The 23,974-nt window shown below is 44.1% G+C and overlaps 1 protein-coding gene across 2 annotated transcripts in view; it reads right to left on the bottom strand.

Annotated features, from left to right (window-relative positions):
* LOC126418750 (cadherin-23) overlaps positions 1–23,974 on the bottom strand; it is a 392,502-nt gene that overhangs the window by 158,976 nt on the left and 209,552 nt on the right. The window contains exons 3-4 of one of the 2 annotated variants that reach the window (XM_050085675.1): positions 12,584–12,894; positions 1,748–2,022 (exon numbers count right to left, since the gene is read on the bottom strand). In XM_050085675.1, the coding sequence (XP_049941632.1) occupies positions 1,748–2,022; positions 12,584–12,894 (586 nt within the window). The remainder of the gene's footprint in view (positions 1–1,747; positions 2,023–12,583; positions 12,895–23,974) is intronic. The other variant, XM_050085676.1, reaches the window with a different exon arrangement.

The raw sequence follows: 23,974 nt of genomic DNA, 5'->3' as shown, positions 1-23,974 counted from the left end.
CGAGGTCCGTTATGGCAGCCAGCCAGTGGATGGTTTTTAAGGCGGTTTTCCATCTACTTCGACGAATGCGGACGGGTTCCCCTCATTGCGCCTCAGTTACACTGAGTCGGCGACTGCTGCGCAAACACGGTTTGGACATACGCATACACCATAATTATTCTTCCAGGCAAACATTTGGGGTTACACTCGTCTGGTATGAGATGTTCCCGGGGGGATCCACTGGGGGCTGAACCGCTCAATAACCCTGGGTTCGGTGTGGGGCAGTGGTGGGGTGGGTGGACTGTTGTCGTCCGTTGTGGGGTTGTGAACCACAGAGGGCTACGACGGGACGAAGCTTCTCCGTCGTTTCTAGGTCCCGGTTTAATACATACATATGTAGGTTACGAATTAACAGTGAAATCAGCCGGGGAAGGTGCGGAAAATATACATCGCCGTTGTTGTCAGTGAGATTGAGAGAGAAAACGTGTTTTTTTTTTTTTGAAAAACTTTTTTGTTTTTGTCTCCTCTGTGTGGAGAGTAATAACTTTTTTTTAGAATATCAATGTCTAAACAATGTATTTTGCACTACAGTTGTAGTCCTTTGTTATTTACTTCAGTTTGATAATTTCTTGTGTAGACTGCTTATGCAGACCTCGCATCCGATCAGGAAAAGTGGGCACATTACTCGTCGAGAAAAGTGGCCAAGGCCTTGACCCCAGTAAAAGTTAGAAAATGTGCATTGTAAAACAGATGAAATTAACTTTTATACAGAACTATCATCCGCCAGTTTATCCCTCTGTCACAATTTTTGAATCAAGTAAGTTAAATTCTGTGAAATCATCTCTGTTCCGTTATATTTGGCCTAACACGAAAGTCCGATTGAAAACAGACTGTTGCAGCCGCTTGATATTGTTTCATATACTAGGCTATGAACACGAACAGAAAATGTGTTCAGGTTGGGTTGTTTTGGGGAAGGAGACCAGACAGCGAGGTCATCGGTCCCATCGGATTAGGGAAGGACGGGGAAGGAAGTCGGCCGAGCCCTTTGAAAGGAACCATCCCGGCATTGGCCTGGAGCGATTTAGGGAAATCACGGAAGACCTAAATCAGGATGGCCGGACGCGGGATTGAACCGTGGTCCTCCCGAATGCGAGTCCAGTGTTTAACCACTGCGCCACCTCGCTCGGTAAAATGTGTTCAGAAATCAGAGCAAAAACAATGGAACTTGCTGCATTGGCATTGGTCACACTACCCGCTTAGGTACCGAAAACTGGTCACTATGTAAATTTTCAAAAAAATCTGTGTAGTTCGAATATATTAGTTTCTTTTTGACTTACAAATATTTACTACGAAATCTTGTATGTAGATTCGAAATGTGTAAGTGGTGAGCTTCTGTCAGTAACAATGATTTGATGAAAATTGTATTTATTTTGGAGTGGCCAAATTATTGTCCCCCCCCCCCCCCCCCGTCCCCATCGTGTGTGGCTCGAGGTTCAAATGGTTCAAATGGCTCTAAGCACTATGGGACTTAACATCTGAGGTCATCAGTCCCCTAGACTTAGAACTACTTAAACCTAACTAACCTAAGGACATCACACACATCCATGCCCGAGGCAGGATTCGAACCTGCGACCGTAGCAGCAGTGAGGTTCCGGACTGAAGCGCCCAGAACCGCTCGGTCACAGCGGCCTGCTGTGAGTATTGGCTCTTAAACAAAAGGTTTGACGGCCACTGCTGTAGGGGCTGCCGCAGCAGTGGAGACACAGACCTTGTCGGCGGACACGTGGAAGGTGTCGCAGGCGTCTGCGTCGTCGGTGTCGCCCGCCTCGCGGACGCACTCCAGCTCGATGTCGGCGTTGCGGCCGAGGTCTGCGTCGGTGAGGCTGATGTTGGCGAAGACGACGGTGCCGCCGCGCGTCGTCTCGGGCAGGCTGAGCGCGTACGGCCGGCCGTGGAAGGCGGGCGCGTTGTCGTTCACGTCCAGCACCGCCACCTCGCGCCGCAGCGACACCGTGTTCGGCTCCAGGCCGCCCACGCTCTCGTCTGCGCAAAACACACCCGGGGGTCACACGGCGTACTGCCGGCGGTGCGGACTAGGGTCGGCGAAAGAAGATCCCTGACATCGTGCAACGCTGTTGTTAGCTTTCAACTTCGAAGCGCCGACTCGGTGCAGGCGAAAACAATAGACGTCTATAGGGCTGCGACTGCACTGAGGCATTACATGATTGGTTGAGGCAGACGAGTGAAGATGTAAGTAGGCTGTTTAGGTTTTTTTATTGGTAACGCCACCTCTGTATGAAAATCACTGGCTGTGCTGTGTGCAGTCTGTGGCTGCTTTGCATTGTTGTAATACTCGCCATTGTAGTGTTAGGCAGCTGGCTGTTAACAGCGCGTAGCGTTGCGCAGTTGGAGGTGAGCCGCCAGCAGTGGTGGATGTGGGGAGAGAGATGGCGGAGTTTTGAAATTTGTCATGAACTGCTATATTTATATATGATGATATCAAGGTAAATACATTGTTTGTTCTCTATTAATATCTTTCATTTGCTAACTATCCCTATCAGTAGTTAGTGCCTTCCATAGTTTGAATCTTTTATTTAGCTGGCAGTAGTGGCGCTCGCTGTATTGCAGTAGCTTGAGTAGCGAAGATTTTTGTGAGGTAAGTGATTTGTGAAAGGTATAGTTTAATGTTACTCAGGGCCATTCTTTTGCAGGGATTTTTGAAAGTCAGATTGCGTTGCGCTAAAAACATTGTGTGTCAGTTTAAGCACAGTCTTGTATAAATTGTTCAAAGGGGACGTTTCAAAGAAGCCGCGCGAAGCCCGCTGCACTTGTCAGGGTCCATCTTGGCTGACTTATTATGTACCTCCTATCTGTACGTGTCTGAATACTGATGTATCTACAGCGTGTTCGGAAACGGAAATTAACGCTACAAATTTCTAGAACTTGTAGAGGGGAGTGAGTTCATAATTTTTTGAGCAGGAACCCATGTCCCGAAACATACCGTTTTCGTTCTACGACTGTTTCAATTGAGGTATGTAACGCGTCCACGTCTATTGAGGGAAAGAGAAAAATGTCAAAGTTACTTGTCCTGGTATGCAATAGGGTAGACTGGATGACGTTTAGTACATCAGACGGTCACCCGATGTCATAATTTACGAGACTCCTGTAGGTAGAGAGGAAGATCTGCTGGCACGAGTTTTGGGCGCTGGAAAAAAATGGTTCAAATGGCTCTGAGCACTATGGGACTTAACTTCTGAGGTCATCAGTCCCCTAGAACTTAGAACTACTTAAACCTAACTAACCTAAGAACATCAGACACATCCATGCCCGAGGCAGGATTCGAACCTGCGACCGTAGCGCTCGCGCGGCTCCAGACTGAAGCGCCTAGAACCACTCGGCCACTTCGGCCGGCCTGGGCGCTGGACTAGCAACTGAAGAGACGGCAGGTGGGATGGATAGTGTGTACCAGAACATACTTCGTAGGTAGAATGTCTGCAACAACGTTGGTGGTCGCCACATCGAGCCGCTCTCATAATGTCAGTAGCCGCTCTCATAATACGTCAGTACAGTTCTGTACATACAATATGCTGGGTTCTTTATTGTTTTGGAATAATGTAAACACGTAGGAATGTTTAATACAAACAAAAGTTCTTAAGTGATAAATCGATCTTTCGATATGCTTTCTCTCGAACTGTTACCTAATAATTTACTGCGTCATGCCTAATTCGGCTACTTAAGTAAAAGTGATGATGATGATGATGATGATGATGATGATGATGTTTGGTTTGTGGGGCGCTCAACTGCGCGGTCATCAGCGCCCGTACAAAGTGCCTGTTTTTTCACAGGCCAATTATTTTTTCATAGTCCAGTCTAGCCACTGTCACAAATGATGATGATGATGATGATGATGATGATGATGATGATGATGATGATGTTTGGTTCGTGGGGCGCTCAACTGCGCGGTCATCAGCGCCCGTACAAAGTGCCTGTTTTTTCACAGGCCAATTTTTTTTTCATAGTCCAGTCTAGCCACTGTCACGAATGATGATGATGATGATGAAGATGATGAAATGATGAGGGTAACACAAACATCCAGTCCCCTGGCAGAGAAAATCCCCAAACTGGCCGGGAATCGAACCCGGGACCTCGTGATCCAGAGGCAGCAACCAACGCACATGACATCCGTTCAAGATCGTTTGTTGATCATTCCATTCAGTTTTTTATTACAGAGGCCAACCACCTCTGTACCACTAGACCACGTGCTGCAGACTTACGTAGAAGTCGATGAGTTTAACATTTGAACTGAAACCGTCGTAGAACGGAAACGGTACGTTTCCGGACATAGGTTCTTATTCAAAAAATATTCTGTACTCGCTTCCATCTATAAATCCTAAAAGTGTGTGACAGAAATTTCCGAACACCCTGTGCATGTGTGGCTGTAATGTACAACTCTGGATTCTGTTAACTGTTCTCAAGTTCTGCCTAGATGGTACTTACAGACTTGGACCCGCAGTTTTTGAAACAATTCTCACAGGACATACAAAGAACATTTAATTGTTAATTTAGATATATAGTCATTAACCTTGATTGAACTGGGAATATCCCAAATGCATAGCAATGGTGATTTGTCATTTCTTCTTGTGTTAGCAGTAGGATTTTTTATAGTATACTACTGCTGTGTATCCTGTGTTCCATTTTCGTCTTGTTTACTCGTTTTAGTATACTCTGATTGTAAAACTTGTTTTATGTCGAATCAGTTCTTTGTTAAGCCTATGTATCTGGATACGATTCAAAATAATGTCTACTATGAATTGTCTAACACAACTGAAATATAACTTTTCCTCCATTTGGATAGTTGAATGGCACGTTACGAAAGCAAATAAATAAAAAGAAAAATCTTTGCAGACGCGACTATACTCTAGCGCAGACTGTTCACATACAGAGCTACTTCGCCACGACGCATGGGAGCGATTTATTATCACGAGCGCACAGTGTCAACTCCACGCACATTTCGGCAATACACGCGAGAAAATGGAGTCAAGCTCACTAAAGCCACAGTCCAACATGTATATAAGGCTGGTCGAAAAAACGGAAACAGCGAAAAATGCGTGCATGAACGCAAATGCGGATTGGTAGCCAAGCCTTCAGCTTCCACTGTTGTACTTGACCACGAACGGTACCTGTAAAATGTCCCCAAGATGTTCCAACCGTCAGTTGTGGTTCTTTGCGGTTGTGAGCGCGTAATATCGGAGCTTAGTGAATTCGAATGAGGGCTAGTTGTTGGCACCCGCATAGTATGTGCTTCTGTAACGAAGGTAGCCGAAGTGTTTCATTTTTAATGAAGCACCGTATCGAAGTTTTATACCACATACACGGAAAAGGGAAAACGTCATCCACTAACTCACAAAGGGGACGAAAGTGCGTGTTGAGTGATCGTGGCACGTGGTAATTGAAGAGGATTTTGACGAAAAATACGAGGAGGAAAGCTGCGAAGGTCACTGTTGAACTGAATGTCACACTCGCGAACTCTGTCATCACCAAAACACCACGAAGGGAGCTCCATAATCTGGGAATTGCAGGGCGAACTGAAATTCCAAAACCACTCATCAATGATACAAACGTCCGTTACAAGAAGACGTGCTGCCGACGTCATAAGACCTGGACTATATGGTACACTGTTTCCAACTTCTGGCCGAGTTTACGTCCATAGAGTGAAACATGAAGGGGGTCGGCGATGATTTTGGCAACCATATCGTTAAATTCCATGGGACCCATAGTTACTCTGCAAAATCGTGTTAATGCCAAGGGTTATGAGACCATCTTAGCTGATTAGAACCATCCTAGGGAACAATGTTTGTTCCCCAATGGTGATGTTGTGTTCCCCAGTTCACACAGATCACATCAACCATGGCTGGTTTTGTTAGCACGAAGATGCTCTGTATCCAATGGTCAACAATGTTTGCTGCATTAATTTTATTAGTTCACAACTACACTCATTCTCATAAATTAAGGATAATTGCAGAATGTGGTGCCACACAACGTGGCACTACACAATACTTGTGCTAATAGCATAGGCACATAAGGAAGACACACAACACAGATCTGTACGCCCACGGTATTGGTGATAAGTTGAGAAAACTGTCCCGAAATACATGTGCTACAAAACGCCACTGTTTCCTGCCCATGTACCCCAACATCAATATGGGATATGATTACCGTGCACACGTACACAGGCTGCACAGGGGATTGGCATACTCTGGATCAGGTTGTCGAGCATCTGCAGGGGTGTAGCCTCCCATTCTTGCACCAGTGCCTGTCGGAGCTCCTGAAGTATCGTAGGGGTTTGAAAACGTGCAGCGCTACGTCAACAGAGAGCATCCAAGACGTGCTCGATGGAGTTTAGGTCTGGAGAACAGGCAGGCCACTCCATTCGCTTGATATCTTCTGTTTCAAGGTATCCCTCCATGATGGCAGCTCGGTCGGGCCGTGCGTTATCATCAATCAGGAGGAAGGTGGGACCCATTGCACCCCTGAAAAGGCGGACATACTGGTGCAAAATGACGTCCCGATACACCTGACCTGTTACAGTTCCTCTGTCAAAGACATGCAGGGGTGTACGTGCACCAATCATAATCCCACCCCACACCATCAAACCACGACCTCCATACAAACCCTTTCAAGGACATTAAGGGGTTGGTATCTGGTTCCTGGTTCACACCAGATGAAAACCCGGCGAGAATCACTGTTCAGACTATACCTGGACTCGTCCGTGAACATAACCTGGGAACACTGTTCCAATGACCATGTACTGTGTTCTTGACACCAGGCTTTACGGGCTCTCCTGTGACCAGGGGTCAGTGGAATGCACCTTTCAGGTCTCCTGGCGAATAAACCGTGTCTGATCAGTCGTCTGTAAACTGTGTGTCTGGAGACAACTGTTCCAGTGGCTGCAGTAAGGTCCCGAGCAAGGCTATCTGCAGTACTCCGTGGCCGTCTGCGGGCTCTGATGGTGAGATACCGGTCTTCTTGTGGTGTTGTACACTGTGGATGTCCCGTACTGTAGCGCCTGGACACGTTTCCTGTCTGCTGGAATCGTTGCCATAATCTTGAGATCACACTTTGTGGCACACGGAGGGCCCATGTTACGACCTGCTGTGTTTGACCAGCCTTCAGTCGCCCTAGTATTCTACCCCCCATAACGTCATCAATTTGTGTTCTTTGAGCCATTTTCAACACACAGTCACCATTAGCACGTCTGAAAACGTCTGTACACTTACTCGCTGCACCGTAATCTGACAAGCACCAACACCCCTCTGCGTATGTGGACTGCTGCCAGCGCCACCATGCGACGACCGCAGGTCAAATGCACCGCATCGTCATACCCCGAGATGATTTAAACCCGCAAACCGCCCACCAGAGCGTTGTTTCACCATGTATCAGCATTATCCTTAATTTATGAGCATGAGTGTAGTTTCAGCCTCCTAGGCCTTTCTCGGGTAATTTTATGGTTCTGTACAAAAGAGAAAATATTATATTACCTCCATGAATATAAATGTAATGATATGAATGTAAACATATTCTAAATACATTTACGTGCTGTAGAAAATTACTCTTTGCATATTGCAGTGGCAAAGTCTTTAAATTTGTGTTTTGTTTTCGTTTTGGTTCACAAATGCTGCCATGTTAGTTTGACAGCTTGATAGCTTGACATTTTCAAAGGTATTGTATTGATCACTTGAGAATGGCCAAGAATATAGATACTATTTTTGGAGAATTAAAGCAAAAGTGGGATATGCCATCTTCTTTTAATAAATTCGTTACTGTGGTACCCACTACGACGAAAATGTATTTCATTTAAATGGCAACACATAACTTGTCACAACACATGTAAATATTCCGTATACTGAAGTGCATATGATAATTCTTAGGTTATACGTAGCCATGCACTGGCAAAGAGAAAAATCATATTACAACACAATACGTTGTAGGTGTTATATACTGAGGTGACAAAAATTGTAGTAGTCGTAGTAGTAGTAGGGTTTTTGGGCGCACGACAGCAAGGTCTTCAGCGCCCGTTCAGTAACACAGTGAGACGGGTGTCAAGAAAAAACTCAGAACAGTAATATAAAACGGAACATAAAACACGGGGAATAATCGTTGAAAAACATTTGCTCACCCACACCGAAGCGTGGGATGAAGCAGGGTGTCAGCAGTAAAACATGGACAACACAGGAAGAAAATGGTAGAGGGAGCTAAAACAGTGTAGCAGATGGAAGTGGCTGGCTGACCGCAAAGAAAAAAGGGAGGAGTCAGCCACTCTGCAATACACTAAAACCTCCAGCCTAAAAGTTTAGGCCAGAGTCCAGACACAACCCAAAACTTAAAAACCCTAGACACACACGTCTCATCGTTAGCTAAAACACAGGGCAGATCCCCATCAACTTGTGCTTCTGCCCTTGCATCACGGTATAAAATGCAGTCTTTTTAACAAAAGTCGTAGTATGGCGATATACATATATACTGTTCACGGTAGTAGAGCGCATACAAGGTGTAAAAGAGCAGTGCATTGGCGCCGGTGTCATTTGGACTAAGGTGATTCATATGAAAACGTTTTCCGACGTCATTATGGCCACACGTGGGAATTAACAGACTTTGAACGCGGACTGGTAGTTGTAGCTAGACACAAAGGAATTCCGTTTCGGAAATCGTTAAGAAATTCAATACTCGGAAATCCACAGTCTCAAGAGTGCGCCGACAATACCAAATTTAAGGCGTTACCCCCTACCACGGACAACGCAGGCCGACGGCCTTCACTTAACGACCGAGAGCAGCAACGTTTGCTTAGCGTTGTTGGTGCTAACAGACGAGGAATATTGCGTAAATCAATGTGGCACGTACGTCGAACGTATCTGTTAGGACAGTGCGGCGAAATTTGGTAGCCGGCCGTTGTGGCCGAGCGGTCCTAGGCGCTTCAGTCCGAAACCGCGCTGCTGCTACGGTCGCAGGTTCGAATCCTGCCTCGGGCCTGGATGTGTGTGATGTCCTTAGGTTAGTCAGGTTTAGTAGTTCTGAGTTCTAGGGGACTGATGACCTGAGATGTTAAGTCCCATAGTGATCAGAGCCATCTGAACCATTTTTTTGAAATTTGGTGTTAATGGGCTGTGGCTGCGGACCACCGACGCGAGTGCCTTTGCTAACAGCACGACATCGCCTGCAGTGCCTCTCCTGAGCTCAGGACCATACCTGTTGGACCGTAGATTACTGGAAAATCGTGACCTGACCAGATGAGGCCAGATTTCAGTTGTTAAACGCTCATGATAGGGTTCGAGTGTGGCGCAGACGCTACGAAGCAATGGACCCAAGTTGACAAGAAGGCACTGTGCAAGATGGTGGTGGCTCCATAATGCCATGGGCAATGTTTATCTGTAATAGATTGGGTCCTCTGGTCCAACAGACCGGATCATTAACTAGAAATGGTTATGTTCGGTTGCTTGGAGACCATTTGTAGCCATTAATGGACTTCACGCTCCCAAACAACCATGGAATCTTTATGGATGACAATGCGCCATGGCACCAGGCCACAGTTGTTCAGGACTGATTTGATGAACATTCTGGAAAATTCGAGCGAATGATTTGGCTACCCAACTCGCTCAACATGAATCCCATCGAGTAGTTATGGGACGTAATGGAGAGGTCAGTTCGTGCACAAAATCCTTCACTGGCTACACTTTCGCCATTATAGCTGTAGCTATAGCACGGAAAAATATTTCTTCAGGGGACTTACAACGACTTCTTGAGTCCGTGTCACGTCAAGCTGCTAAATTAAGCTGGGGAAAAGAAGGTCCGACACGATATTAGGACGTATCCAATGACATCTGTCACCTCATTGTAGAGGAAGTGTAGAAATAGCTAGCTGTATTTAAAGATTCCCCAGTGCTGTACATTTGAATGAGTGTAGGTAGTTTTGGTGGTCAAATCGAAACAGGCTTCTCTATTTCATGGACCTCTTCAGTGTAGTTAATCAACCAATTGATAAAATTACCCATTACTGTCAAAAATGCCATTATGCGTATCCGACCACCATCTACTGGACACGATGGCATCCCAGTCCAAATGATGAAGCTTATTGTTGACCAATTACTGTCCACTAAACAGATATCTTGAACCACTCATTAACCACAAGTGTTTCGCCTGATGCCGGGAAATAAGGAGCCTAGAGATCGGAAAATCCGACCAGTTAAAACCAATACCGGTATTTTAGTTCTCAATAACCGGTAATTTTTGGTATTTGATTCGTCTAGTTTACGACAGGTTTTTTTCCATTCATCACTGGGTCAAAAAACTGGTGTAACAATTTGCCACATAAGCAGGCTGCAATTTTTGGTGTTTAAGTATGCACAAAAGTTCCATTGCCTTGAACAAAGCCTAGGTTTAGGAACTAGCAACGAACACAGAAGTAAGAATCGGTACAGCGTTGTAGAGACAATAATGTTCCTGTTCTCGTGTGGCGCATAGGGTTACAACGTCGAAATGTAGAAAAGCTGGATTCAGTGTCATATTTAGCCGGACTTCTTACTCTAAAATCCGGAATATCTACTTTAAATAGAAATAGTCAGTTGGTTATTTTCAATCGTTTATTAACAACCAGTTACAATCAATTATTTGCGAAAGCAACTAAAACATATAAACTCGTCGTCTATGAACAAAAGAAAAATGCAGTTACAGTTAATAATAAGTCCAGTCACTCGCAGCGTTGAGGGAGATGCATGCTTGAAACCAAATTTTACGCGTATTCACACGGAAGAGACCTTTAAATGCATCGAATTTGCCTTGACAGCTGTTTCAAAGTGAATTTTGCTTGCACCTTGCGCAATGTTAAGTATAGGTTTCCCGAAAAAAGATTAATATCATTTTTCTCACTTTTGAAGTCACTTTACCGACTGAGCCACGTGCTTCAAAGTCATTTACATTTTCAACCAATTTATAGCGTGTTACCCACTTTTTTATAAATGAATTTGATTTCCCCATGGGTTTAGACGCCCCAGGATGACTCATTTTCGGACCTTTCAGGAGACTGTAGAGAAACACAGCCTCGAAACGCGACGCGGAAGCTACACTCATGTCTCTTCTTGTGTACCTCAGTCAAGAATTCAAATTAAAGTAATGTTTTATGGAAACTGTGTGAAATACAAATGTCCCCTATTTTGGGCTGTGAAAGAACTAAGGCGATTTTTTTAACCATCTGTGTGTAATGACGACCACTTAACAGACTGTAACTCGTGAACTTGACTAGGTTCCTGCATTCCCAACTCTACGTATCTAAAAGGTATAATTTCAGCTACGTAATATTGGAATGCAAACTGTACCGTAAAGTTATATATTACTTGTTTGATACTAACTATGTCCAAAAATTGTAAATAATTTCGAATGGTGGTGTACAAGCTAAGAGCTAAGAAGTGATCACATGATCAAGTTGAGGAGGAAGAGTAGTGTGGTCTTTTGTCGGTGTCCTTGGACGGGGTAAGAAGTGAACGGCTAGGAGTCATTGGTATGCTTGTGATGACTTGGTACGCAGTTGGAACTTATTCACTTTTTGCGAAGACATTTTGCAACTGTGAAGACGTTTTATGTGTCATAAGTTAGCAGGAACAACTGTGCAGGTCTTTAGATGAAATTCCGTTATTCAACAAACTGTGTGAACTAGATAAATGTGGACAATTAATAGACATCAGTGAGATTAGACTTATGGACCATGACACTGCTTAAGTAGAACATTAGCTGCGTAGGAACTAATTATCTGCTTGCACTGCTACGCTAAAATCACGTTAATTACATTCGAAGACAAAAAAAGGCGTGATGCACGTTTACAAACGAACAAATGTTGACAATTTCAGAAAAATTGGATGATTTATTCAAGAGAAAGACCTTCACAAACTGAGCAATTCAATAAATTGCTGGCACACCTCTGGCATTATGAATGCAGTTATTCGATTTGGCATTGATTGATATAGTTGTTAGATGTCCTCCTGACAGATATAGTGCCAAATTCTATCCAACTGGCGTGTTAGATCGTCAAAATTCGGAGCTGGTTGGAGGGTCCTGCCCATAATACTTCAAACGCTCTCCACTGGGGAGAAATCCGGAAGCACTGCTGGCCAAGGTAACGTTTAGCAAGCACGAAGACAAACGGTAGAAACTCTCACTGTGTGCGGGCGCGACTCATCACCACAAGTTTGCTGGGGGGTTATTCTGGTACCAGTGTTATCCTTGTCTTCCCCTCCACGCCCCTCTCCTTCCATATTGCATTTACGAATGGAGTGTAGGAAGATTGATATCGATAAGCCTCCGCAGGAGCTATATTTTGTCTGATTTTTCAGTCGTTGCCATTTCGCGAGATATATGTAGGAGAAAGTACTCTTGGGACTTACTCCATCGGAATATCATTAGCAAACCCTTCTATCACGCACAACGCCTCTTGCAGCGCCTGCTACACTACTGTACTTACGGATACAGATTTTATTGGTTGATGCCGTCCTTAAACAACAGAGTTCTTACTGACCGATCAGCCAATAAATGAGGGCAGCTTGCACATACAGGAACGCACCTGTAATACTGATGATGACTTCGATGAGGTCCTGCTTCTCGCGGTCCAGCGGTTTGGCGAGTGTGACGACGCCGCTCTCGCGGTCTACGGTGAAGTGCGTGCCGCTGATGCTGTAGTGGACGGCGGTGCCCTCTGGGTCGCTTCCCCGCAGCTGGTACACCGGCGCGTCGACCAACGTGTCTTCACGTAGCGCGAAGCGCGCCATGTCGCCCCCTGGCACGAACTGCGGGGCGCGGTTCAGCTGTCCCTCCGTAGATGGCAGCACCAGTAGCGCCAGCAATGCAGCCAGCGGCACGTGCGGTGACATCCTGCTAACAAATGACACGCGACGTTCACAACACCTCCAGACACAAACAGAGCACGTAGGAATTCAGTATGGAAGTCACAGACAACAATGACTGCGTGGGCGGAATTATAATGTTAGGTTTACGACACCAACATGTGCACGTTCATAACAGAATCCATATCACAGCATCTAATAAAATACGGTAGTTGGAAGGACACAAAACAGTTGCAATGATTTATCTCAATATTAAATGCTTGTTACATTCGTTTAAAATTTCGTTTCCATAGTTTTTTTTAGACACAACGACTGTTGTAATTGACTGACAGAATTTAAATGTGTCTTTTCTTTTCTATAAAATTCGCTTCCATAAGACGGCATAACTTTACAAACGTTCTAAGAGGCAATGTTGCCCGCATCTCGTGGTCGTGCGGTAGCGTTTTCGCTTCCCACGCCCGGGTTCCCGGGTTCGATTCCCGGCGGGGTCAGGGATTTTCTCTGCCTCGTGATGGCCGGGTGTTGTGTGCTGTCCTTAAGTTAGTTAGGTTTAAGTAGTTCTAAGTTCTAGGGGACTGATGACCATAGATGTTAAGTCCCATAGTGTTCAGAGCCATTTGAGGCAATGTTGGTATATTATCTTTGGAAACTGGACTGAATCGCATCAGTTTGTGTTAGTCGACCACAATATTATTGCACCTGGGTGTGAGGGTGCTTCGGTCGGCTTGCAGTAAGTCTGCGGTTAATCGGAGTTGAATGCATAATTGATCTGAAAGCACTGACTGTGCGATTTGTTTTCCTTAGTCTCCACTATACTTGTTTGCTGTAACGATGCCGAGTGTTTCTGGTAACAGTCAAGCGGAATACCATCGTGGTTGAGTAGCAGTGTGATATTCTCTTAACAGATATTCTGTAAAATTAATGTATCTCTGGTGCGTGACGATAATCCGTTCATCATAAGAATAAACCTGATGTAAATAAACACAAACGCGATGATTGATCAGAAGCCGTACCCTGGTGTTGTTACGCTCGTGGAAGTAATTCCTAATGTATTAACAGCCATCAATGTTTTTCTTAATCACGCTTTAGCTGCGTAGTTTTTATTTCAAAAATCGTGTACAGTCACAGCCTCTGCAACGTGTGCTGTGATTGTCGCGCTGTTAATGTGCAGTATGAAAAGGCTGAGGCTGCTTTCTGTTCCTTAATGAAACTCGCGAGTGGGACACGGTTAAAAAGTGCTGAGAAATAGGCTGTTCTTAATGTTTTTCATAAATTTATGGAGATAATCGGCTTTGAAGTTTTGCCAGCATTGTATTTACTGCAGCTAATCAACACACATTTCAATCGATAAATAATTTTATCAGTGGAGGACACGAGTTGTTTGAATATAATTTCCATTGTAATGATTCTATACGTATTTCATAGACGGCTGTGTTATATATTATTTGCGTAAAAAATATAGTTCTTTAAATTTACCCTAATATGTTGCAGTTATTTAATTTTGTAGGAAAAATAATTAAGTTCAAATGGTTCTGAGCACTATAGGACTTAACATCTGAGGTCATCAGTCCCCTAGGACTTAGAACTACTTAAACCTAACTAACGTAAGGACATCACACACATCCATGCCCGAAGCAGGATTCGAACCTGCGACCGTAGCGGTCGCGCGGTTCCAGACTGTAGCGCCTAGAACCGCTCGGCCACTCAGACCGGAAATAAATAAGTACTTCAGTAATGACGTAAGGTTTATAGAAATCAGCAACAAGTATAAGGTAAATATCATCAATTAATCTAAAAATTTAAGGTATTACGTGAAAAACACTGTTGTAATAATGTAAAACTATTAAAATGACGATGACGTATACAAAATGTAAGTTAAGTAAAAACTAAATATATCCGGGGCTATTTCGCTTCTAAAACGAAAATGACTATTACATACCCCAGAATAATTATAAATGGATTTTTGTTCTTGGTGCAGAAACCGAGATATCAAAGTTTATTCATGCGTGAGCCGTTCAGAATCGGTTTTCAGAGCGAGTGGCGCGCCGGGTCCCCTCACTCCGCCGTTTGCTCTTCGCGTTTGCACGCTTCACTTTATTACTCAGTTACTAATACTAAGAAAATCAGTGAAACACATCCCAGTATTTTCCCTTGGAAATATAAGTATTCAGTATTAACATCGATCAAACGCATTTTTCATTAAAAAAGAAGTATGCTCGGCAGGAACGGGCTGTAGAACTCTTTTTTTTATTTCGTGAAAATATGTCAGCAATTTTTTCTTTAAAAATTATTTTCATAAAATAGAAATTGACAGAGTTTGTTTAAAAAATACGCCTAACGAATGTGTAAGTTTCTCGAAATAATTTTTTTGATCTTTACTATGAATACGTTCGTAAAAGGCCATTCGCTGAGAAGATCTAGCCAGTTATCGAGAGCGCCTTTTTCTTCTCAAAAATAGTCTACGTGTCTCAAAAAACAATTACTATTTTTTTTAACTTTTTAAACAAGTATTTTTTTGATTTACCGCAGTCTATACCTAAATTAAACAGCAACTATGGGAACGTGAGTGTTAACGTGTTTTAGAGAAACCTATTTTTAAGGGTTTTCTCCATGTGTTTCTAAACCCAAGAAAGAAATCGATAGTTATAAAAGGCAGTCGACAAATCTTTGTGAGCCAAACAAATTTATCATCTAACGTTTTTCTATCGGAGCTACAATGATTTACTTATTTAAGAAAATCTCTTTTTGCAATTTTTCGATTTTTTCATGACCATGTTCGCCATTTAGATGGAGTTTCAAGAAAAAGAAACTCTATTTAAAAATTAACTTATTATACGCTCATATTTCTTGTTTTCAGATAATAATATTTGCAATCACTAGTCCAAAACGTTTGGACTGAGTGGAAACATGCAGGGTCATTCCACACAATACCTCCAAAGCCGCCCATACAACTGCCAGAAACGCGCTCGTTTGTTCTTGACTTCCTATAGATGAGACTATGGTGAATTCGTAGCGACACTCAGAAGCCTTGACCACCATACGCAAAGTAACCAGATCGAAATAACTAGGGATTCTGCATGTGTGGTAATTCTGCTCTGCTGCAAATCACCGTATAGTAAACAGTCATGGAGTTCTTGCAGACACTCAAATGGGAGGTCCTCAGCCATTCTCTATATACTTCAGACCAGTCTCCCTGCGATTATGCTGTTTTGGTATGATCACTAAAGGGCAACGCATGCTCTGCAGCCTGCTAACACACTGGCTACAAGGTTGGTAAGCATTCTTGTGCTACGCCGTTCAGTTTCTCCAACAGCGCGATTTACGTCCTCAATGGGATACAGTTCGGAGAGGGGGGGGGGGGGGGGGGGGGAAGGGGGGGGGGTTATCCTCAAAAATAAAGTCAAAGCCGAATGAACCTCTGAAACGTCGCAGATCGGGAAGGAGTACTGTGTCACAATAAAAACGGCTCTGAGCACTATGGGACTTAACATCTATGGTCATCAGTCCCCTAGAACTTAGAACTACTTAAACCTAACTAACCTAAGGACAGCACATAACACCCAGCCATCACGAGGCAGAGAAAATCCCTGACCCCGCCGGGAATCGAACCCGGGAACCCGGGCGTGGGAAGCGAGAACGCTACCGCACGACCACAAGATGCGGGCAGTATCACAATAATGTTGACCGGTGACTGCACCGTATTCAAAGATTTGAAGGTGAGTAGTCCCACGCATCAGTTAGGCCTCCCTACAGTGTAACACGTGAATCATTAAAACTACCATGTTCGACAATATTTCTGGAAGCATTACGTGCTCCCTGCTCCAGCCATATGAGGGTACATGCAGAATAACCACTTAGACAGAATCTGCTCTTATCCGAGAAGAGCACGCGGCCCCCGTCCTGTTAAATGTTCTGTTGCACGCGTTGTTTGACGTCGTACTTTTCTTCTCTTTCGCACAATATAGCGGTCGTTTCCTGCTGTAGTTGATTGTGGTCGACCACCTTATCTTTTTCGGGAAACATGCTTTTGGTTCGGAATGCTCCCCATACTCGTGAAACATTGCTGTGAGCAATACCAAAGTCGTAGGCTACGCCTCTGGGTACCGGGGTCCCGGGTTCGATTCCCGGCTGGGGTGTCGATTTTCTCCTCCCACGGACTGGGTGTTTGTGTTCTTCTCAAGATTTCATTATCATTCGGGAAGATGGCGAGACTGGACAGTGAAAAGATTGGGAATTTGTATGGGCTCTGACAACGACGCCATTGAGTGCTAGACAAACCAAAACCATCATCGTCATCATCGTGGGCTACACACCTCAACTTTCGTTCTTCTTGCAGTTTCCCAATGATTCTTCCCCGTGTGAAGTAATCCAGGTATCTCTGGGCCTTGTAATGAAGAAGAACACAACAGTGCACTGTAACTGTTCGTTGCTTTTAGAGATCGGTCGTGCACAAACTAACGTGTACAAAGGAACGGTTCACCAACATGAACGGAACTAGCAAGGAACAAATTCTATGGAACGGTCCTTCATAGTTCGCTTCGGTCGCGGCTTCCTGCTTATAGTTCCCGGGAGCGGGAAACGGTCTGTCTCGTTCCCGCAACGGCACGTCGGCCGGTCACGTTCCAGCCTCGGTCCCTTTCCCGTCTGTCTCGGCCTCCTTCGGCCAGACTCGTCCTTCTTCGCGTGGCCACTCGTCGCAGTTCCACTGCCGACTGCTCATAGTTAGTTTGGTATCGAGTGGTTCGTTTCGTTCGCCTCGCATGCCCGTTCTACATCTCATTCAAATCTTTTTTGAACTTTAAAATTTTGGTTCTTTTCGTATTCTATTCAGGGTTCACGACTGGTAATTAAAATGTATTTTAGAATTACGTAAATTACATAAAAATTAAGTGGTATGTAATACATACATCTTTTCAGGCAACAGAACGGCGTATCAGCTTACTTCACTATTACGATGAACAGCAGAAGAAATATTTGTAAAAAGGCAAGATTCTTTGTTATTAGACAGGCAAAGGACGTCGGCACGGCACACACGAGTGGCCATTTTCCGTCCTTTTTTGATCCAAGGTAAAAGAGCATGTTCATTGTTATTGAAGGCAGACCGACTTACAACCGAATGAAGCCTGCGCTTTGTAATCGAGTGTCTGGTGTCACATTTTGTAAAGAGAATATGATAACTCCTACAATTTTATTTCAGTGGTACAGGGCGGCGCACGAAAAATCGACCCCGAGTACTAGACTGCTCATCGTCGCTTACCAATCGTCATCTATTGTTTCGAAGTTGTTTGCATTAGCTTATTTGTTGTTTCTTCACTGCCTAATTATCATACGTTTATCTATTCCGCTCGTAGCGGTCAACAAATCGTGCATAATTGGCGAGCAGTCCGTACAAGGGGCCGGTTTCTCGTGCGCCATCTTATATTATTTCACTGCGATCAGCCACATTACGCTACAGTTGGCTAAACGAGATGTTTTGCAGAATCACAAAAATTACAAATGTGTGAGAATTCTGTTATGAATAAAAGCTCTGTATTCCAGGGGGGAGGCAAGTGCCCCCTCTTGGCGCCTTCCATCTTTAGTCACCTTCGCTACTAATTTTAATTTTTTCGTAAGAACCATATACCAAGCACGATGGACAGTGAACGAGTAAAAATGAACGGTTCCCAAAAAAGAACGATAACCAGAGAACTAGTTCCCAAGGATGAACGACTTTGCCCATCTCTAATCGCTTCAACTGCCTTGTGTTATGGGATCAACCCCATTTGATGCTATAATCATGATGAGCTCGTGCCATCTGACTTCCAAGTTTCTGTGAACGACTGGGACACCACTGGCAACGTGATCCCGCACTTTCATTCATTTCCACCGATAGTTAGTGTGTTCCGTTACTTTCTTTATGAAGTCCTTAAGCTTTATAGAGCATTTGACGCTATAATCATGATGAGCTCGTGCCATCTGACTTCCAAGTTTCTGTGAACGACTGGGACACCACTGGCAACGTGATCCCGCACTTTCATTCATTTCCACCGATAGTTAGTGTGTTCCGTTACTTTCTTTATGAAGTCCTTAAGCTTTATAGAGCATTTGACGCTATAATCATGATGAGCTCGTGCCATCTGACTTCCAAGTTTCTGTGAACGACTGGGACACCACTGGCAACGTGATCCCGCACTTTCATTCATTTCCACCGATAGTTAGTGTGTTCCGTTACTTTCTTTATGAGGTCCTTAAGCTTTATAGAGCAGTGTATTTGTGTAACTCGGATATTCTGTGGACAACAGGGGGAAACGAGAGCGCACTGCGCTCATCCAGAGCGTGGTGACCGCGGTAATTCATTGCGGACGCTGAATTCGTTCCTCACACCAAATGGCACGCCGCTCCTGCTGGCCCTGGAGATGGAACCGCGGCGGCGTGACGCAACGGCTCGCTGCTTTCCCTGGAGCAGCAAGCGAGCTGCTCTGGTCTGCAGTGTGTCAAGGACGACTCGGATCTAGCCTGGCCGGCGGGGCGTTGGCGAACACACGTTCATATCGCTGTGAGTGCGAAAAACCAGAGGCAGCTCACTCATACGTTACGAGCCGTCCGCCGCCGGAGGGGTGCCTAGAAAATGCCCTGTACGCAAGCGCAGCGCGAATAGCAAAGTTCAACCGTCTCACTGTTAGTGTAGGAAGTGGCCAAATGTTGATAAAACAGGCCATAGCGTGCATTGCTAGAACTTCAACTGCAAGAACTAATTTTTTAATTTGTGGTAAGTTCGTATGGTACTAAACTGCTTGGGTCATCGGTCCCTAAGCTTACACACTACTTAATCTAACTTAAACTAACTTACGCTATGGACAACACACACACCCATGCCCGAGGGAGGACTCAAACCTCCTACGGGGGGAGTCGCGCGGACCGTGACATGGCGCCCCAGACTTCGCGGCTACCCCGCGAGGCTGAACTGCAAGACTTACTAACTGAACAAGACCCGCTTCACTTGCTCTTGACTTTCACTGGATTTCTGAGAACATTCCAAATCACTCGAGAATATCGTGAAAATGAACACTCGAAGAAAATCGTAAAAATGTTAGTATTTCGCGCTCAAAAGTTCTCTCGAATGCTCCAAAATATTCTTAAATCCACTTGAGTATTCTACAGAACTCCGACTTGAAGTACTTTGGCAGTTTACTAAAAAGGAGAGCACTTCCTAACGTTCTGCAAAATTATGATTATTAGGTCACGAACCGGCTTTCGGCTTTGCAGGACAGGTGACAAGTGAACGTCGCAGAGGCAGATAAACATTCTATGCGACTTACACGGGTATTATTTGTGTAGAAGATACAAAAATTAGAGCGTGTTGACGTAGGAAAATGCTTATTCTTTCTCACGTATAAATAATTACAGCAATTAAAAACGGGGTAAACCAAGTTTTTATCAGTTGCATTTAAAACCCGATGAGAAATAAGATGAATTTGCAGTTTGAACTTACGACTCGTAAATAAAACTTGATGTAACAAAAGGGAAAACGAAAACTGACTCTGATCATTTAGTACTAGGCTGGCATTCTGTGTAATGTGTTTGTTAATTTCCCGTATTCCTGTAGAGTCGTCTTTCTGCTTTTCTTAACAGCAAACTTCACATTCTGCATTAAATGAATGCTAAAAGGTAATAAGCAAGGATTGAATCTTTCTTCCTTAATATCAGACTTCTCTCACGTGCACGTCTACTAGCGTGATGACCTGTTGGCTGTATCGAAGTGACAGTCTCTACGGGAAGCGTTCAGTACTCCGTTGTTGGGATTCACGGCAACGTTGCTAGGCAGCGGACTCTCCTAGGGCGTCGACGGCTACCGTTGCGATGCAAGCCTAACTCTGGAAATTTGAAATCGTGGCGCCCGCAGCGATGAGGAGGTGCGACAGCGACAATGGTAAGTTTTATGAGCATTTTCAAAGTGCGATCCTCTATACCGACAAATGATGTCAACACCAATTAATTGCGAACAGTTGTCAAGACTTATGAACTAACTTCTGAGATATATACTAGGCACTTCGTGAAAACAATCTCAGAATTTCGTTGTGTCTGCAAAACAAAATTGTGTGATTACCCTGGACTTGGACCTGTCGTTGTCAAGTAAGTGATTTGTCAAGCATTGTTCCAAGATATTTCACTGACTTGTTCCACTGAAATGTTGGACTTTCTGGAAGGCTGATCTCTGGCGCCTGCTCGCTACCGAGGCCTCACTCTTCATGACATTTTCTCCAGCACTTGACAGGTGCTTTGAAACGAAGGGAGATAAGAGTATAACATCTCATCGACTGTAGAAACGGAGTACAGGCTCGGATTACGAATGGGAAAGAAAATCAGGGTCACGTGCACGATCAGATTCCAGCCGTCTGCTTTGGCCCATGACAACCAGTATGACATCTTTAGTTTACGTTGCGGAGGATGTAAGTTGCCTTTATTAAATTTTATCTGTGGTTGTATTACTTTCTAGTGTAATTTATGATGTTTCGAAACTACGCTATTTATCTGAAATATGTCGTGATGTACGTGGGTGCGGTTCGGGTGGAACTTCAGAGCATAGCTTAAATTGGTGATAGGAAAACTAGTAGCGCTTTTATTTTGTTTCTTCTTAGAAATGTTCGGCTATTTTTTTTTTTTTAATTTGGCATGATTTCCGAGGGTAAGGATAGGCATCAACTTACGAGCACATGTGAAATTACTGCGAGTGAATGTATTAGTAATTATCAAAATGTTCAAATGTGTGTGAAATCTTATGGGACTTAACTGCTGAGGTTATGAGTCCCTAAGCTTACACACTACTTAACCTAAATTATCATAAGGGCAAACACGCACACCCATGCCCGATGGAGGACTCGAACCTCCGCCGGGACCAGCCGAGTAATTATCAATGTCATGTTGTTCCCTGCAGTTATTTGGCTTTTTTTTATGTGTCAAGTTGTCTGAGGATGAGATTGCTGAAAAGGCCGTGAGTGAAATCAGCAGTAATGTTATTGGCAATTCTGGTTGTTACCCATAATTGGCTGCTTGTTTCGGAAGTGTCTTCGTTGAGGCATTGCGTGCATTGTTCTTTTAGGCGTTGTTCAAAAATGGTTCAAATGGCTCTGAGCACTATGGGAATTAACATCTGAGGTCATCAGTCCCCTAGAACTTAGAACTACTTAAACTTAACTAACGTAAGGACATCACACACATCCATGCCCGAGGCAGGATTCGAACCTGCGACGTAGCGGTCGCGCGGTTCCAGACTGAAGCGCCTAGAACCGCTCGGCCACAATGGCCGGCTTTAGGCGTTGTGTTGTTGTTACTGGTGGCACACTCTTGTGATCGATGTGTTTTTCTGTGATGTGGTTTTTACTAATGACGTAGTTGAATCAGAGTGAGTCGTTTGTAGTGCGATTCCAGTTTTCTTTCCATATATATTTCCTTGCAGTTCACTCCATTGAGATTTCTGGTGTTATTTCGTGTGTGTGTTGTTGTTTTGGGGAGGGGGTCTGGTATCTCCGTCTTTGTTTGATCTGTATAGGTGAAGTGGATTATTCGAGTCCAATTATGTATTTTCTGTATATTTCTGTTCCGCTTATTCTAGACGAATTAAGAGTCCTGTTTTTCGGTTATGCCGTTGCTTTGGAATGATCTCGGCTTTACCAACGCTTTTTAGTTCGTTCCCACCCAAACCCTCCTCACTCCTGCGGTTGTTCCTGAATTTCATGTCATTAGCTGACTGAAATACCATGCGTGTTTTATACCTACGTTTTTCTACATAAAGGTCTGTCTTATATTAGGCTTGTTATTAATGTTACCTTTGGTTGTCTTAGTATCTCAGGTAAGCGATCGCTTTTATTTGAAATATGACGTCATTGGTCAAAGCAGACGAGTAGAATCGGAACTTACTCTATTTCCGGAAATCGGCAGTTCCTTTTCAGGGGAATCACTCTGGAATTTGCCTGTAGCGATTAAGCGAAATCATAAAAACCTAAATATGAATGGCCCGACATGCATCTTGTAGTGGACATTGAGGTGCTGCGGCCATTTGCTTCTGGTGATGACTGCCATATGATCGATGTAGATGATTCTCAATATACATGGCATCTTCGGTATGTAGGTCCGACTTGCGCACAGAGTGCAGTACCCGACCAAGCATTGACCTTTGTGGTAACATGGCCCTTATTGTTTGCTGGGTTGAAGTTGCGTCACGGACGATCACGTAGGATTTCAATAACTTAACGTGTGAAGGGGAAAAGCACAACACGAAGAGCTTACATAGAAACGCCTTTTGCCAGACGCCGTCAAAGGCAAGCGATACATCTAAGAAGATTTCTCTGCAGAACTCCTTACTTTTGCAGGCCAGTGTTGCTTTTTCAACAACCCAAAACAGTTCACTTATAATGCTCGCAGAGTCAAGTCCAGTGAAGTAGGTTCTACATGTTTGTCATTAAAATGCATAGAAACTGAGGTGACCTTACTCATGTCTTTACTAGAATACTCTCAGAAGGCAGAGTAAGGAGTGATGCAAAGAAAGTTGTGCTCAAGGACGCGAGTGTTCCGTCCCCGTGGCTTGCAATTTCGGCACGCCTATTCTGCTATTCAGCAAACGTCCGCAACGCAGAACAATGTGCGGTGGAGATGCTGAGAAGATAGCGAGTACATAATGATGGTATACATGGATATTGCACGCTGAGTTCCACAACACTAGTGAATGTCTATGACAATCCCGCTCCAAGAAAGAAGCCAGAGGGGATGAAATTTATTAGTAAAGGAAATAAATTACTTACACAGGTCTGTGATCATAATGAACTTTCTTGAATGATGCCGTCTAGATCTTTCAAGTGCGTCGCTAATGCGCAGCCGCTACCACCGTAAGACTTCCACCAAGTTTGTTGTGAACTACCTCCTGATTTGACCTATATAAAATTTATTTGAATTTTTCCAGTTTATTTTGTAATTTCTTGAGCCACTGTATTTGTGGCGTTTTCTTTTTCAATTTTATGACATGACCCATTACCCAAGTTATCTCTGATTTGAAAGACTATGCCGATGCCAACTTTTTGAAGGTTATAGGCACTGCTTTCGGGACGAGGGTCATTGAATGTTAACGCCGCAAAGCT

Source organism: Schistocerca serialis, chromosome 9 (assembly GCF_023864345.2).
Source record: "Schistocerca serialis cubense isolate TAMUIC-IGC-003099 chromosome 9, iqSchSeri2.2, whole genome shotgun sequence".
Lineage (NCBI taxonomy): Eukaryota > Metazoa > Arthropoda > Insecta > Orthoptera > Acrididae > Schistocerca > Schistocerca serialis.
The sequence above is the reverse complement of the archived record's forward strand: the minus strand, read 5'-3'. Positions and strand labels throughout refer to the sequence as shown.